The following is a 16847-nucleotide window of genomic DNA, read 5'->3' on the forward strand; positions in this document are numbered from 1 at the left end:
ACAGAGGGAGGGATGGCTGGACCGCAACAAGGCACGGACAGCAGGTCCATGCACAAGGCTCTCCGCGTCTGTCTCACAGCACTCAGGATGAATACTGGGGAGATGCACAAGAGAAGAATCAGCTCGGCCAAGAATCTGCTCTTTTGAAAGCATTCATAAAATTGGTAAGTCCCTAATAAAAGTGACAGCACAAAGGGAGAAAACACAAGTTACCCCTCTTGGGGAGAGGCACGAAGACCACTGTGGAATCTACAGGTATTAAGAGAGAAAATGGAAGGAGCTATCCTCGGCTCCTGCTGGTAAATTATCTACAGTGACACACATCTCAAAAGCCACGATTTACTGCCACGTCGGAACACACAGAAAACCTGGTATCTAGTAGGGAACATGTGGCCACCAACAGAACCTTCCCGCTGAGAAGCCCAGGCTGCAGCGGCTTCACGTGGAACTCCTCCAGCCACAAGGGAGAAACCGCCCAACATCAGGCACCTCCTCCAGGATGAGGGCGGGGGACATCGGGGATTCGTGCGAGGCCGCTGTGACCCCAAAGCAAAGCAGACAAGGGCACCCCCACCAAGGCCCAGTCCCATGTCACCAACACAAAGGCAGTGTCAGGGGTGAACTTCTGGGCTGCATAAAGTGGGCTTTCTCTGGGCGCTCATGTTTAACTCAAAACACACCTGGCCTCTCTCATCCTGCAAGAGACCAGAGAGGAGGAAAAAGTACGCATCAAACCCACCACCCACTCAGGCCTTGAAAACACCAAAACCCTCAGAAAAGTAGGATCACTAGGGAATTTGTTTATTTATTTATTTTTTTGACAGGGTCTTGCTATATAGTTCAGCCTGGCCTAAGCTACACAATGAACTCACTAGGTAGCAGGCTGGGCTCAAACTCATAGCAATCCTCCTGCCTCAGCCTCCTGAGTACTGGGATTATAGGCATGCACCATCACACCCAACCTCTAATTAAAATATGTCAGAAAAACCTAAAAAGTATTTTTTTCCTATAGTCTTAGGGATGGAACCCAGGGGTTCATGTGTGTAGACAATTGCTGCACCACTGAGCTACATCCCTGGCCTTTTTATTTCTGTGACCTGTTCGTACTACGTTTCCCTGGCTGGCAACACAGAGCTTGCAGTGCTCCTGCCTCAGCCTCCCGGGAGTAAGATACACGGTTAATGGCAGCATGCTGGAAACTTTGCCCGAGTCAGGATTAAGACAAGCATGCTGCGGTCACGTTGCTGATCCACACCTGGGCAACAACGAAGACAAAGAAGAGCTGAGGGAGAAGAAACGCGCTGTCACCACGCACAGCTGGCTTGGCTGTGCCCTCCGCAAGAACCGCCGAGCGTCAGCGCGAAGGAGAGGCCACCAGCGCCGGGGGAGGCAGAGCTCTGTTAGACCTCCTCATCCCAGCAAAATGAAAACCAAACGGCAGCAGGAGGACGGTCCTTCCCGGCAGAGTGCTCCAAGGAAAACAAACCCCGACCGCGTCCCCAGTCCCGCGCACGAACACCAACTCCAGAAGGACCTCGGGCTCAGCGTGACAGGGAGCAGCAGCCTGACAAGCACACGGCTGAGACCCTGGAGCGCCCTGGGATGCCTAAGTGGGACCCAACCTCACAGTTTAAAGCATAAAAAGATACACTCTACTAAGAATTCTGCTCCCCAAGAGACAGAGGCCCAGCACGCGGGCGCACACCTGGAACCCCAGCTCCCAGGGGAGCTGGGCTGGGAGGGTCACAAATCCCACTCAGCAAGACCCTGTCCCAGAATGGAAAATACAAAGTGCTGGGGATGGAGCTCAGGAGCATGCACCCGGCCTTGGGTTCAAGTCCTAGTACAGGAAGAAAGGGGGAGAGAGGGACAGGGCCAGGGACAGGCAGAGACAGAGAGGGGGGGAGAGAGGGAGAGAGCAGGAGCGGGACAGGGACAGGGACAGGGACAGGGATGCGAGCTACAGGACAGGAGCAGTATCTGTACTTCAGAAGGTCAGTGAAAAGATTTTACTACAATGTGGGAAGTTTCTACCACCATTAAGGCAAGAAATAATCAGACAATAATGTGGACACGGACTTGAAAGAAACCCCAGGAAGACAGGCAGCGGCCCGTGAACGCTGGACATGCTCCACCTCCTCAGCCGTCAGCCCGGCTGCAAGGTCAGCGCTGCGGCGACCCGACGCAGCGATCAGGACACGCGGCCCACGCTGGCAAGCGCACACAGTACCGGCTGCCACGGACCCTTCCAGCCCCGGGCACGCGCCCAAGAGAAGCTCGAGTGCGCATGAGCTGGCACGGTCACGGCACCACTGCCAGGGGCAGCCCATAGCACGCTGTCCAGGCGATGTCCACGTGACCTGGGCCACGGCAACGAGGGTGACAGCCTAAGCCACACGCGGGCGCTGTGCACGACTCGCACACACAGTGCTCAGGGCAGGGCCAGATCCAGAGCGACCGCCGGATCGCGAGGCCCTCCGGCAAGCGGCCTCCCTGCAGGGCCGGGTGCTGTCACGGGGTGCTCACTCGGCGGGAGCACTCAGCCAGCCACACAGACACGAGCGCTTCTTGCATCTCTGCTTTACTTCAGAAGCACGTGAAAACACAGGTGAGACAGAGGTGAAAGTCAGAGAAGCTGAAATAATAGAATCAGATGCTATTTTCAGATACCAAGCCGACTCCACTACATGTGCAGACAGATGGGTATCTCCATGAACCGGAAGTAACAGACTCGAGTCTCCCAGGGGCGTCACACCTGGAGGCTGGCCCGGCACTGACCCGTCACCGCCCGTGGGCCACTGCTAGGGGTGAGTGGCTCCCCCGCTGCCTGGTTGTGCAGCTCACTATCCATTAATTAGGACATTTATTTTTATTTATTATGTTTATTTTGGGTTTTTTGAGACAAGGTTTCACTATGCAGCCCAGGCTGGCCTTGAATTTACAGGGATCCTCCTGCCTCAGCCTCTGAGTGCTGGGATTTCAGGTATGCACCACCACACCCAGCTTAGTAAATTCAGAAACAAGTAAAAGGGACTGTTCTCAGACCCGGCCCTGGAGATGTGGAAGGCACATACTCAGCCCCGCCAGCAGCTCCCGCAGCGCCTGCAGCCACCGGTGACACAGCTGCTCGTCTGAGCTCCAGAAGGTCACCTGCGCCCACTTCCAGCGGTGGTGCCGGGCACGCTTCACGCAGTGCACTGCAGCGAGAGAGAGAAGTGAGGCGTGCGTCAGTGAGGGCTGCGGCCACCGCTCAACCCCAGGCAGGGGACACTCACAGCCACGCACCTAGGGTCCACAGGATCCTCTCTCTCTCTCCCTCTCTCTCCCTCTCTCTCCCTTTCTCTCCCTCTCTCTCCCTCTCTCTCTCTCTCTGGCAGCACTAGGAATTGAATCCAGGACCATACACTGCGCTGCACCCCCAGAACTTATTGTGTTTTCAGATTTTGAGAAAGCGTCTTGCTAAGTGGCTTTCAGGCTACATTCAAAACTGCAACCCTCCTGCTTCAGCCTCCCACGGTGCTGGGGTTACAGCTGTGCACCACCACACCTGGCCAAGTTCTCGCCTACAAAAAACATGCTGTTTCTCAGCGCCTTTAGGCCACATTTTAAAAATTAAGAAAAAAGGCAAGCAACAAACAAAAACACTAACTGGAAGTAGATCTTAGAAAAATGGCCTTGGGAGGATTTTATAAAGGTAACCAAATCAGCGAGCCTGTCAAAGTGTGATGGAAAGTGCCCGTCTCTGCCATCCAAAGGGAGCTACCGGGAAAACGGGGTTGAGGGGGCGTCACCCGTGAATGCGAACGGCTTCTCCATTCTCTGCCACCGGCCGCTGGTGTAGTGCTTCCCCTGCGCCTCCGTCTCCTCCACCGCGATGATCTCGGACACGGGCACCGAGCAGGCATCTGCAAGACCACAGCCGCGTAAGCACATCAGAATCTGCACGGGGCACCACGTCGAGGCCGAGAATGTGCTGCTTCCAAATTCTCACCAGGCGAGAGCCATGGAGCTGGCATTCCAGTGACCCACACACCCCGTTTACAGCAGCACAACTCACAAACGCCACTCTCAGAAGCGGCCTGGATACCCAGCGGATGGACAGATGGAGGAGACGTGGTATTCACACACGGCAGAGTACCGCTCTCCCGTGAGGAAGGACGGATGAGCACAGGAGCAGATTCCCCACGATAAACGTGAGCACTGTGTACATCAACAAGGAAGGCATCTGAGTCATCTGTAGGAAAATGGATGCACCTCGAGACCACCACGCTAAGTGGAATAAATCGACACACGAGCTGAAATACCACACGGCTTCCCTTACAGGAGAAGCCCAAAGTATAAACAAAGAGCAAGACAAAAGACAGACGGCAGGAAACGGGGACAGATGCTCTCGGATGGGGAGGGAGCCACGCGGTGGAGGGAGGGGAGGAGCGGGTGGAGAAGGGACGAAGATGCGCTCTGCGCAGGAGCCAGCTCCACGCGGGCAGTGTGGTCGCCAAGCACTGCAAGCATGCGCCAATGAAAACTAAAATTAAAACAGAACGAAGATGTAAAGGCATCTTCTCACTGGAAACCCCAAATCCGGTGCTGGGGGCACTGAGCCCAGGGCCTCCCGCATGCCAGCAGGGTCCTGCCACTGGGCCCGTCCTCAGCCCCTCACTTCCCAGCCCGGAGCTAAGGCTGCCCAGCAGCTGCCTGGCCTCTCACGGGCACTCTGCCTTCCCTCGCCGTCGCCCGCAGCCCCGGGCAGCAGGGGCTGACGCTCCTGGCCGCCCACGTGACCCGCCTGAGACACAGCATCTGTCCTGGGGGCGGGTTTGGCTCAGCAATGAAGCTGCTGGGATGGCGCAGATAGGAGGAGGCAGGTCTTGGGCCGCCAGGGCCACGGGGTGTGAGGAGCAGGCCGAGCAGGAACATGCTGGGAAGGCTCCGCGAGACAGGCGGTCGGATGCAGGGGGAGGGAGGGCAGCCCTGGGTGGCCCTTGGGGTGACAGCACGGGCCCTCCCGACACCAAGACCAGGAGGAGCCCGAGCACGCCCAGGCATGCAGTGATTACAGGCGCAGCTGGGAGCAGCTGGGGCGGATGACAGGCTGTGACTGGGCCGGGGCGGAAGGAATGCGCCGGGCAGGAGGGGCGGGAGACTGAAGCAGCAAGGCCTCCTCGGAACAGGCTAGATTCCCAAAGCTTTGCTGAAAATCAGTTAGGGATTTACAATGTATTTTCACATAAAAGGACGTTATAATTTGCGGTTAGCTTCCTAGGCTGGCTACGAAACCTACAATCTAGCTAAAATACGGCATCTTCACGGAGCCAAGCAGAGACAGCGTGTTGCTGCAGCGTGAGCCGTCCTCCTGCGTCGGTTTGAAGCTGCTGCCCGCGGGGTCGGAACACCACAGGAGGCGGCGAGCTGGGCCTCTGGCGCCTGGAGGCCAGCCTGAACCACCGGCCGGGCTTCCCCCGAGGGTGACTGGGGACAAAGGGGGAGGACGGCGGCAGCCTCCTGCCCCACGGCGCTCGGGGCTTCTCTCCCACAGCTCGCTCCTTAGCAGCCTGGCAGGCCTCGCCCGCTCTCAGCCCTCAAAATCCCGCACCGTCGCGGCCCTGCACCCAAACCCCGCGACCGCCCAATCCTCTGCCCATCGTTCCTCCGAGACCAGCAGCCAACGGGAGGCATCTGTGTCTCAGCGCCAGGCCTGCAGCCAGGCTCACAGGAGGCCACTGCGCTCTTCTGGGCGAGTCCACCCCGTGGCCTACAACTGCTTCGCCCTCTGATGTTATCACAGAGAACACAAACGAGGCAGGAAGCCTCGCTGCACAGTAAACCACACCGCACACTTCACAGGTGACCGGACAGCTCCTTCTCACAGCACAGCCCAGGAAGCCAAGAGGCAGGGCACTCCTGCGACTGAGGACAAGCTTCAGGGTTCCCAGCTTCCCTGCTGTCATCACCAGGGCCGTTCCCAGGCTGGGGGCAGGAGCAGTGCAGGTCTCTCCACACCCCAACACGGGCTGAAAGACACTGGAACGCGAAAAGGGGAGCAGAGACTCCAGGATGACCATGGCAGAGCCACAGACGCACGCCCTCCCGGAGCCCGGCAGCCTGGGAAGGCGAAGGAGGACCTTCAGGTGTCAGGACGCGCCACACACCGCGCCAGCCCGGCCTGAAGAACACACTGCCCCACGCCAGGCAGCAGCAGGCAGCACAGTCCACGGAGCCTGGCCGGCCACAGCCCCCCCCCCACTGCCCAGTGGGACACAGCTCTGAAGACAGCGTTTCCCAGATGTCCATGGCGGTAGGACGGGGGGCAGACGGGCTCCCGCGGTCGGGCAGGAGCGAAGGGGGAGGCAGGAGCGAGAGAACCCGAGAGCAAGGCGGGGGCAGGGGTCTCCCCTGGAGTGTGGGGCGCTGTGGGCCTGGGGCACAATGCAGAGGTAGAGCCGGGTGGCCAAGCACCACCCACGACTTTTCTGCCCACCAGCCTTGCTCCGCCTCCACCCAGTGACCCCTCCCGCGCCCTCTCCCAGGACTGTCCCCCAGAAGCGCCCTCTCACTGGCTGTGTCAGTGGCATCTCCCACAGCCTTCAGGACCGAGCCAGGCCCTTCAGCATGGCCCCTGCCTGCCCCCTCCTGGGCACTACCGTGCCTGGCCTTGCCTGTGGGTCACCACGCAGAGCATACACCCTGATCTGGAGACCCGCATCACCGACGCTGACGCCCGCACCCACCCGTGGGGGGCCAGCTCTGCACGTGGCGCTGCAGCCCTGACCCTGGGGTCTGGGCCCCCTGCACTCCCAGCCCGACACGGCTCCAGGGCCATTTTACCCATCCCTAGTGCCCACACGCTGAACCGCAAGGCGCACACTCAGAGGTGGCCCTGCCTGCTCTGCTGCACGGATGCCCCCAGCGTCCCAGCACGCAGGGCCTGTTTGGCCCCAAGTGCAGCCTAGCTTCCTCCATGCTGCCTTGCTAGTCTGCACTCGGCTGCCCGGCCCGAGGGCACGGCCGCCCCCAGGCAAGGTGTTCGAGCTCGGGCGCAGCGGGGCCTCAAAGGGTGGACACCGCAGCCCTCATCTTACTGACCAGGAAAGCGACACTGAAGGGAAATAGCACATCCAAGACACGGGGAGTAACACCCGGAGCCTGAGCCAGCTCCCGGAGAACCCACGCCAACCCCTCTCCTTCTCAGCCCGCTGCTGTCTCCAGACGCGTCCTGCAGCCCCGTATCCCCTCCTTCACACCGAGCCTGGCTTCCATGGCCCACTGTGAGGACGGGGCAGGGAACGCAGCATCGGGAAGACGGCGCTGGTCCCTGACGGAGCCTTCTGCACAGTCACTGCCAAGCCAAGCGGTGGCCACAGGGCTAGGCACAGAGCATATCGGGCTCCGAGATGGGCCTGGCTGCAGAGAGCTTCACATCTGTTCAGAAGCTCCCACTGCACCCCGGAGACCATGTCTGGCTGTGACGCATGGTGGCCCCCTGGCACCACCACCTGGGGTCCCTGGGCGCTGGGTGTGTTTACACAGCACATGTGGTCAGTCTGGCCTCCTGGGCACCCTGCATGAGCCTCCATGGCTTGTGGGGAGGGTAGCTGTAGCCCGGCAGGACACACAGGGAGACAGAGGCACGAGAAAAAGAAGCCGCAGCTGGATGCAGCCCGACAAGCCTGGCCTCAAGGCCAAGCTCTGCTCCTAACCAGCCACGGACCAAGGAGGGTGCGCCCAGCTGCCCACAGTCCCCACCTGCCACCTGGACATCCAACAGCACCCTGGGCCCCAGTGTGCCAGCGCCCACCAGACCTGGCTCTGAGGGAAGAGGCCGGGCAGGACAGGCAGCAGCCCTGGCTTTCCCCACGGACTGGTCTGGGCCCTAGAGGCTGGGCTAGGTGACGGCATTACAGCTGCAGTGTGAATTCAGAACAGGACAAAGGTCACCAGGAAAGGGCTGACAGAGCTGGCCTCGAAGGAAGGAAGGACCTGCACTTGGGAACAAAGGGCAGTGTGGGGACAAACACTTCCAGGCAGCAGTTCTTCCACACATTTCCTCCTGCAGCACAGATGTCACCCGAGGTAATTCCCCATTCCTAGAAATGTACCCAGGAAGCTGGGCACGATGCCACATGCCTGTACTCCCAGCTAACCAGGATGCCGAGGCAGGAGGATTGAAAATATCAAGGACAACACAGTGAAACCCTCTCTTAAAACAGGCTGGGGAGGTAGCCCATTGCTACCTGGGTGCGGTCCCCAGTCCTGGGGGAAAATGTGTAGCCAGGACTTCGACATAAGCACAAACTACACCCCACAGTGGTGACGTTCACCACCTCCCTCCGCCAAGAGCTGACGAAAGGACAGGGAATTGCAAGGCCAGCACGGCCCAGGTGTGCAGGTTGGCAAGTGTGCTGTGTCGGGCTCCCCACCAGCTCCAGGCAGTGCTCAAGGAGTTTTTCTTAAGAACCTTTCTTCCCCCTGCCTAATGTACAGTTAACCATGTCGGGCCCACAAGTGCCCCAAAGCAGTGAAGCTGGTCCTAGGGTCCAGGAGAACGAGGGGGGCAGCACCAGGGCCCAGGGTGAGGCTAAGGGGTCCCCCCCAGGAGGACCCTAAAAGCATCTGACCTGCCTCCTAGATGCACAGGGATGGGTCGCACACAGATGCGCCCCAGGCTTGGATTTGCATGTGAAATATTCTCATTGTTAAATGCTGGCTGTAATTTAAAATGGGAAAGAAAAGCTCATCATGCAAGTCACACAAAGAAATATCCGTGGCACTAGCGTAGCTGAGCGCTCCATCAGCAGTCGCGGGTGAGCTGGTGCAAGGTGGTTCTGAGCCAGGGGCTATGGCAGCCCCCTCCTAACGGCCACGAAGTTTAGAATGAGGTCAGCTTTCAGTGAATAAGCAGGCAGGCTCCTTACTGCTTCACCACGAGCCCTCAGGTCACAGGGCTGCCACCACTGAGCCCCAGGAAGGACGGCAAGCCCAAGCACGGGCCCTCTGACCCACAGCAGAACCTTTCCAGCTGTTCTCTGAACCTCCCTGTTCTCATTTAAAATTCTATAGCCGGGTGTGGCAGTCCACACCCATAATCTGGGCACTCTGGGAGGCTGAGGCAGGCAAGGAAGAGAACCTTGGACGATAACCCCCACCTCTAGCCAAACTCTGGGGAAAACACGGCCTATCTCAGTTCCAACTCCAGGCTACACTGAGCACCCAGCAGCCCCTGGGGGCAGCAGTCATCCTGGGGCAGTACCCTGGTGATGGTGGAGACAGAGCGTGGCCAGGCTCTCAGCTCCACCAGTGGCGGTAGTGGCCTGGTATCCTCCGCTGCAGGTGGAGTCAGGACTCTCGTGCCCTCCAGCAGTAAAGTGACCCAGCTCCCCAACCCCGATCCGTGTCAGGGTGGACGAGGCGGCTGTCACGGCACACGGTCCCCAGCCCAGGAGGCTCAGCAGAGGCCTGCTGGGCAGCCAGAGCACTGCTGCCCAGCAGTGCCCCCAAGCGCCAGCCAGGCCAGGGGACCCTGGGCTTCTACCCCACCTGGTGGTACCCAGGCTCCCCCATCCCCAGGGAACAGTGTCAGAGAAAGCAAATGACACAGGACTCGCCCCGAAGTGTCTCGGTCTCCATCCAGGACCAGCGAGCACCCAAGAGCCCGACAGTGTCACCCAGACAGCCGGATGCCCCGTTCTCTGACCAGGACTGAGAGCAGACACACTGAAACGCTCCCCGGTGAGGATGAAACACCGACGGGAATGCGGGCCCAGTCAGCGTCAGCACAGGCGCAGGGCTCAGCAGAGAAACCAGAGGTAAGGAGGAACTGGGTGGAAATACAAGAAGTGAAAAATACAGTAACCACCACAGAAGATGGGGCTGCGCAGGGGGCGGCGGACAGAAACCACGCAGTCCGACAAGAGGCAAACACATACGAAAAACAGTGCACGAAGACGAACCAGTCAGGGACAAACAAGCAAAGATCCAGGACGACAATCACCTTTCCTCCCTCCAGGAGTTTTCCACTTTACACTTGAGGGCTGGAGGTAAAATTGTAACAGTGACGCGCTTCTCAATGTACAAGCAGAAGGAACGCGGACAGTCGTACACACGGGCAGAAACTGCCCCAGCAAGGGAGCCGGGGGGAGCCCGCCGCACAGGTGCGCTCAGACACACAACGGCCCGGCGCCACAGTGAGGAGCTCCAAGGGCTTTTAAAACTACACGGAGAGATCCAGGTAGAAGTCTAGGAGAGTACGTAAGTAATGTACCGGGAGGCAGGAAAAAGAAAACAGGAAACAAACAATTTAACCCGGTCCCTAAGGTACACTGCAACATCCACATCGCAAAGACAGGTTGGCGCTGATATGAGGAGCTCACTTCAAACGTCATGATGGGCAGACTGAGAGCCAGGAAAGCGGGCGGCACGCTGACAGGAGACAGCCGGTGAGGCAGGCTTCAGACCAGAGCGCGCTGTGCGCAAGGACAAGGCCGACGCTGCAGGAAGACCTGGCGCCCCCAGCCGAAATCTACGAGGAGGGACCAAAACCTATGATGAAAGTTTAGGTTTTAAAGTGCATTACAGGCCGGGTGTGGTGGCACACGCCTGTAATCCCAGCACTCAGGAGGCTGAGCCAGGAGGATCATTGTGAGTTCAAGACCAGCCTGGGCTACAAAGTGAGCTCAAGGCCAGCCTGAACTGTATAGTGAGACCCTGTCTCAAAAAGACCAAAAATAAATAAATATATAAATAAATAAAGTGCATTACAGTCAAAGATGCCTTTCCATGAACTCCCGCCTAACGTGCCCCCTTTGTTCGTAACAGTGACCGCATCACCCTGGCCACTTCCTGAAGCAGCTCCGGAGTCCCTTCCTGGATGTTTCCAGTGCCGCTGTCGTGGCTGCCTCGATGTCCCGAATCTACTCAAACTGCTTCCCTTTTATGGTCTCTGTGACGTTGAGGCCAAGCCAGCAAGCACGTGCGTGAGGTCCCGCGGACAGGGCGGAAGAGGGCACACTGAACCACTCTCCCGAGCCTGCTTTTCCTCAGAACAGCGCAGGGCAGCAGCGGTCCGCACATTTTCACCACACTCAAAGAGACACTCGCGAAAGAGGACTCCAGAACTGCTCCACAAGCAAGATCGAGGGGATCACCGGGTTCAAACCATGGGGAGCACTGTGAGGAAGAACTCACTGTAACGAGTCTTCGACTGTAGAAGAAATTTTTAGTATGTACGACAAACATCTACTAATAAAAGTAAGAATTTTTTAATATAAACATTTTACTGTATATTTTGATCATCCATCATGATAATCAAAAACTGGTAAGACTTGAGAGGAGGAACAAATAAATCCACAATTCTATCTGGACGCCTGGACAACGGTCAGAAGAGCTGGACGGAACCTGAGCCGGGACGCAGGACTCGGCACCAGCGTCCAGCAGCAGCCCAGGCGCTCGGCAGAGCCCCTGGCAGCGGCAGCGGGACACACGTCCTCTCCTGGAGCTCCCAGGGCACGCAGGCCGGTGCCCGGGCCACCTTGCAGCTCGTGTCCTTGAGCAGAGGGCACACGCTGCTGATCCAAGTCTGTGTGAAGCTGCTTTGGGAGAAATACACTGGGCCAGTTACGAGACCTAAGTTCAGTCTGCAAACATCCGTGCTCTTCGGGTACGCGGAGCCAGTGTACCTGCCCTGAGGCGCCTCTGCTCGCAGACCCCAGCAGATCCCAGCTGGGCGGGAATCCCATCTGTGCAAGGTCCCACACGGAAGCACTTTTCCCAACGGCCAAGATTTTAGTCTCTTTTACTTTTTGGAAACTCAAAACATTTTTAGCCACCAGCAAAAGGCAGCTTTGACAGTCACGCTGCTTTTCTTTCCTCACAAATAGTGATTCAGAGCAGGGGCTGGCAGTTTCCATGTACCGTACAGCCTGAGTCCAGGCAGCTGCCCGCTGCTGTGAAGCGTCACTGACACCCAGCCGTGGCTGTTTGTTTGCAGACTGGCCACAGCGGTCTGAACACGTAAACAGCAGGGTTCAGTAACTACGACCGAGCGACACAGCCCTCGAGGACTAAGACACTGCGAGGCCTTCCAAGATGCTCGTGCGCCTACTTTAGAGGAACCAAAGTTAACCTTGAAATCAAGGTGGGAGAGTTACACGTTTGACCGCGATGCTCAGCTCCTGTGAAATCCTGCGATCTGACTCAGGGAAAGTGCGGAGTCACCGCGGGGTGGACTGCTGCCCCAGACCTCGAGGGGGAGCTGAGAATCCTGCCCTCTCCGTCACCCGCAGTCTGGATGGAGCTTCTGGGCCCGGAACAGGTGGGCAGGACCCGTGGTTCCCTCCACAGATACACGGAGGCGCCTCCACCTCCAAGTGTGCAAGCTCCGTGCCACACTCCGTCCTCTGCTTCCTTGTCAGAACTCACTTTTACCTGAAAACCTCTAATCCACCTGACTCTGAGTTCCAGCAGCTTTTGACTACTAATCAGTACAAAGGCTTATGCAACACCCATCTAACAAAACACATTTCTGGGGCTGGGAACACAGCTCAGCAGAACCACGCCTGCCTGGCAAGCGCAAGGTCCAGAGTTCGATTCCCGGTACCAAAAACAAAAAGAACATATTTCTCCAAACATAGGCTCCCTATGCCCAGCTCCTTACTTCACACGTGCGCACCAGGGAAACGAAAGCCAGCGTCCGGAAAGGAAGACAGCCTCTTCACTCACACAGCCCCAAGCTGCAAACAGCCCAGAGCCCATGGATGGGCGAACCGGTACAATGGCGCCCACAGGACGCCATGCTACTTAGTAACAAACAAAAAGTGAGCCCCTGACACGTGGAGGCCTTCATTAAAAACACTAAGCACTTACAGCAGCAAAGTAGCCAGGCACAGAGTATGCATGGGGTGACTGCCCAGGGTGAAGTGCCTGTGGACACGGATGGACTGAAACCCACCCAGGGACCAGCGGGGCAAGGACGGCCACGCTGGGGAGGCCCCGGGGTGCGGCCACTGCGCCCCGTCTCCGCCTGGGCAATGCTCACACAGGTATATGGGTATCTAAACCCACCCAACTATGCCCTTAAAATATGGAGAGTTGCTGGGTGTGGTGGCACACACTTGTAATCCCAGCACTCAGGAGGCTGAGGCAGGAGAATCACTGCAAGTTGGAGACCAACCTGGGCTATAAAGTGAGCTCAAGACCAGCCTGAACTGCACAGGGAGACCCTGTCTCAAAACAGCAAACAAAACAAAACAAATATGGAGATTTTACTGCACACAAATTAGACCTCAACAAAATCGCTCTTTTAAAAAAATCATGGTTTAGAGCGGGGGATATAGCTTAGCAGCACAAGTATCTGCCTGGTAAGCCCAAGGTCCTGAGTGGGACTCCCAATGTCAAAAAACAAACCAGGATTTAAAAGAGTAAACAGTAATGGGGAAAACATTCTGTGGTGTGTCTCCCCGCTTCTCTTTCATGTGTGTAATGGGGAAAACATTCTGTGGTGTGTCTCCCCGCTTCTCATTCTGTGGTGTGTCTCCCCGCTTCTCTTTACACTTACATAAATGTAAGTATTGATCACATTTCAAGTGTAAGGTTAAAGACTTTTTTTATCCCTTTTTTTTTGGTCTTTTTTGAGACAGGGTCTCACTATGCAGTTCAGGCTGGACTTGAGCTCACTCTGTAGCTCAGGCTGGTCTCAAACTCACAATGATCCTCCTGCCTCAGCCTCCCGAGTGCTGGGATTACAAACGTGTAACACCATGCCCAGCTTTATCTGTTTTCTAGAGCTTATGAAATCCTTTGTGCTTTTTTTTGGCTGTGGTATGAGGATAGAGCCCAGGGTTAATGCACTCCAGGCAAGTGAGCTACCATTGAGCTGCACATACCCTCAGCTCCAGCAATTATTCTGTAAGCAAAAAAAGTTTTTAAAAAATATCTGTGACTTAAACTGTGCATAGTGGCCCACACCTGTAATCTCAGCACTTACGAGGCTGCGGCAGGAGGAATGCCTCAAGTTCAAGGCCAACCTGGGCTACATAGTGAGTTCAACACCCATCTGAACTACTTAATAGGACTGTCTCAGAAAACCAAAAACAGGGGCTGGGGATATAGCTCAGTGGCGTAAGCGCCTGCCTGGCAGGCGCAAGGTCGTGAGTTCAATCCCTGGTACCGCAAAAAAAAAAAACAAAAAAAAAAAACACATTAATTGTGGCGTGCCTTCACTTCACTCAGTGCTTAGAGGTCTGGGCACAAACTGTACAAAGACAGCAGCAATCAGCCTAGGAACTTGGGGCACCAAGGTAGGGCTGGCAGAAGGCAGCAGAGGCTCCTCCCACAAAGGTGGAGCCTAGGCAGTGGCCCCATACCACCTTTTTTTTTTTTTTTTTTTTTTTTTTTTTTTTTTTTTTTGAGTCAAGGTCTCACTATGTTTTAGTGAGACCAGGCTGGCCTGGAGCTCACAGCAACCCTCCTGCCTCAGCCTCCCAAGTGCTGGGATTACAGGCAGGCACCACCACACCCAGATCCCCATACCACCCTTGAATACCCAACACACACACATATGCAGAACCCTCAGCCCAAAGCTCACAGGATGAATCCAGAGCCTATTGATTGTGTTTCACTGCAACCAGGGCAGAGCCCAGCTACGGTTTTGGCCTGTTTCAAGTTCAGCTAGTGACCCACTTTGAGGAGCTGTCCCCACCCCCAGCTTCCTGTTTCCAGTCCGCCCTACTTCCCACACACAGACCAGGCCAGGCAGGGCTGCTGGCTCAGCTTCCTCCACCGAGAAACTCTGTCCCTGATACCTGGCCCCATCCCTGGGGGGCATGGTGACCCTCCAAGTGTACGCGTGGTGTGCAGCCATACCCTGCAGGGCATCACGCGCCCCTAGAGCCAGCAGCTCTTGGCTTCCAGTTTTTCTAGGCGTTTCTAGCAGGTGCAGTGTGCCCCCACCTGTCCTGGGAGTCCAGGGCCGCCCTCGGCTGCTCTCACAGTCCTCCCCACCTCAGCCCGGCCCCAGCCCTGGCCGGTCCAGCTTCATCCAGACTCCTGGACGGAGGCTGGAGACACAGATGCTAACTGAATTAAATGTCCCGCGAGCTGGCCGGTAGTCCAACTCTACTGACCTCAAGCATGTACGTGACAACAACCTAACTTGGGCCTGACTCCCTTTGGGGCTGCTGGCTGTCTGTACTCCACAACCCAGTGTTTCCCACTGAGAGCTTAGGGTGGTTCCGTGAACGGCCCACCAGCCAGGCCCTGCAGCCCCACGCTGGCCAGGAGGGAGCCCTGTGCTGGCACGCCAGTCCCGCAGTTCAAACAGACCCGCCCAGAGGGCAGGCACGCTTCGCCAAAGTGAAGCTCAACAGCCTGGCCAGGCACTGGTGGCATCAGAGAAGCAGGAACAGGGAAGCTGGCCCTGGGAGGGGGTGCTAGGAGGCCCAAGGGTGATGTCAGAGCAGGACGTTCTCCCACAACGAACACCAGGAAGACTGAGCATGTCAGGTCTCCACTACCCGGCCACAGACGGGGTCTCCAATGCTGCTGCTGCTGCAGGTGGTGACCCCAAGCCAAACCAGGTGCTGGACACAGATCTGACACTACCCCCTGACCTAGGACCACCTTCACCCAGCTCAGTCCTCAAGCCTCACAATCCAGCCTCACCGAGCACCCCAGGGGCCCAGTACCCACTGTAGCCCAACAGCACCAGGGGGCCAGGGTGAAGCTCACAATACAGTGCTTGTGTAGCATGCATGAAGCCCTGGGTTCAATCCCCAGCACCTCAAATAAAAAAAGGCCTCGAAAACTGAGAACGCCCACCCTGAGAATCCCGATCTCCACCACTCCCAGTCCCACCCCAGGGAATTATTTGCTTCTCCTGAAAGGCCCCACAGCCCTCCAGGTGTCGGTCCTCCTGGCAGGGGCCCCGGAAGCCTCTGGAAGGTTAAACAGATACAGCCCCCAGGCCGGGCTCCCAAATCCCTCACCTCCCTCTGGGTGAGGGGTGATCCCAGCGCAGCTTTCTGCCCACACAGACCCCACTCCTGACACGCGGGGCTCCTGGTGTTTTGCCCCATTCCTGGACACACATTTCCCCAACTTGTGTAGACTCCTGTCTCGCCAGGCCTCTCCTGGGCTCTGGTCAGTCGCCACAACGTCAGTGTAGACTGCCTGGACGCTGCCCCAACCTGCGGGGCTCTCCTCCCAGGCCCGGCTCCATCAGACACACTCACCCCTGCATGGAAAGTCCCATTGCAGCAGGGACCCAACCCACCAGGCTCTCGTAAAAACTTCCAGGGCCTGGGCTACATCCCCAGCACTCAACGAAACAATCGACTATCAAAACAAAAACAGAAATTGCAAAGCAGGGAATGAATGAGATCGAACCGCCCAGACCGGCCGGCCCCGGGCCTCTGGGCAGCGTCCAGACCCCGCTCCTGTACGCCTCCCCTCCTAGGCAGGCTCGGCCGGCAGCCCTTCCATCCGCCTCTGTCCATCCCTCTGCCCTCTGTCCAACCCTCTGCCGTGAGACGGCTCTGCGGGGAGGCTCGGGACGCAGCCCGTGTGTCCTTGTCCCACGACGGCCTGCGTGCCAGGTGGGGCGTGTCTCCGCTGTGCTTAACTACCTCGTGCTTCTCCAAACGCTGAGGTCCTCGGGGGACCCCCCCCCCCGCAGCAAGCCCCACAGGCCAGGCGCCCCTCCTCTAGCTCTCCGCCACCGAGGTCCAGGCCTGCCAGGGCTTCTTCCGGGATGCCCGAGAACAGAAGCCTGCGTCTTGGTGTAAACGGCGGCTGGAGGGGTGCCCGGCGGCCCCACCCGCCCACGGCCGTCTGGCGCACGGTGCCCGGGCGGGCGG

General features: G+C 57.6%; 1 protein-coding gene across 2 annotated transcripts in view; it reads right to left on the reverse strand.

Moving 5' to 3' along the window:
• Positions 1 to 16847, reverse strand: part of Cerk (ceramide kinase) — a 35477-nt gene that overhangs the window by 17300 nt on the left and 1330 nt on the right. The window contains exons 1-3 of one of the 2 annotated variants that reach the window (XM_005379519.2): positions 3992 to 4031; positions 3792 to 3905; positions 3075 to 3197 (exon numbers count right to left, since the gene is read on the reverse strand). In XM_005379519.2, coding sequence (XP_005379576.2) covers positions 3075 to 3197; positions 3792 to 3905; positions 3992 to 4016 — 262 coding nt within the window. In that variant the 5' untranslated portion in view covers positions 4017 to 4031. Of the gene's footprint in view, positions 1 to 3074; positions 3198 to 3791; positions 3906 to 3991; positions 4032 to 16847 lie in introns of those variants that run through there. The other variant, XM_005379520.2, reaches the window with a different exon arrangement.

Source organism: Chinchilla lanigera, unplaced genomic scaffold (genome assembly GCF_000276665.1).
Source record: "Chinchilla lanigera isolate Chin_1 unplaced genomic scaffold, ChiLan1.0 scaffold00012, whole genome shotgun sequence".
Taxonomy (NCBI): Eukaryota; Metazoa; Chordata; class Mammalia; order Rodentia; family Chinchillidae; genus Chinchilla; species Chinchilla lanigera.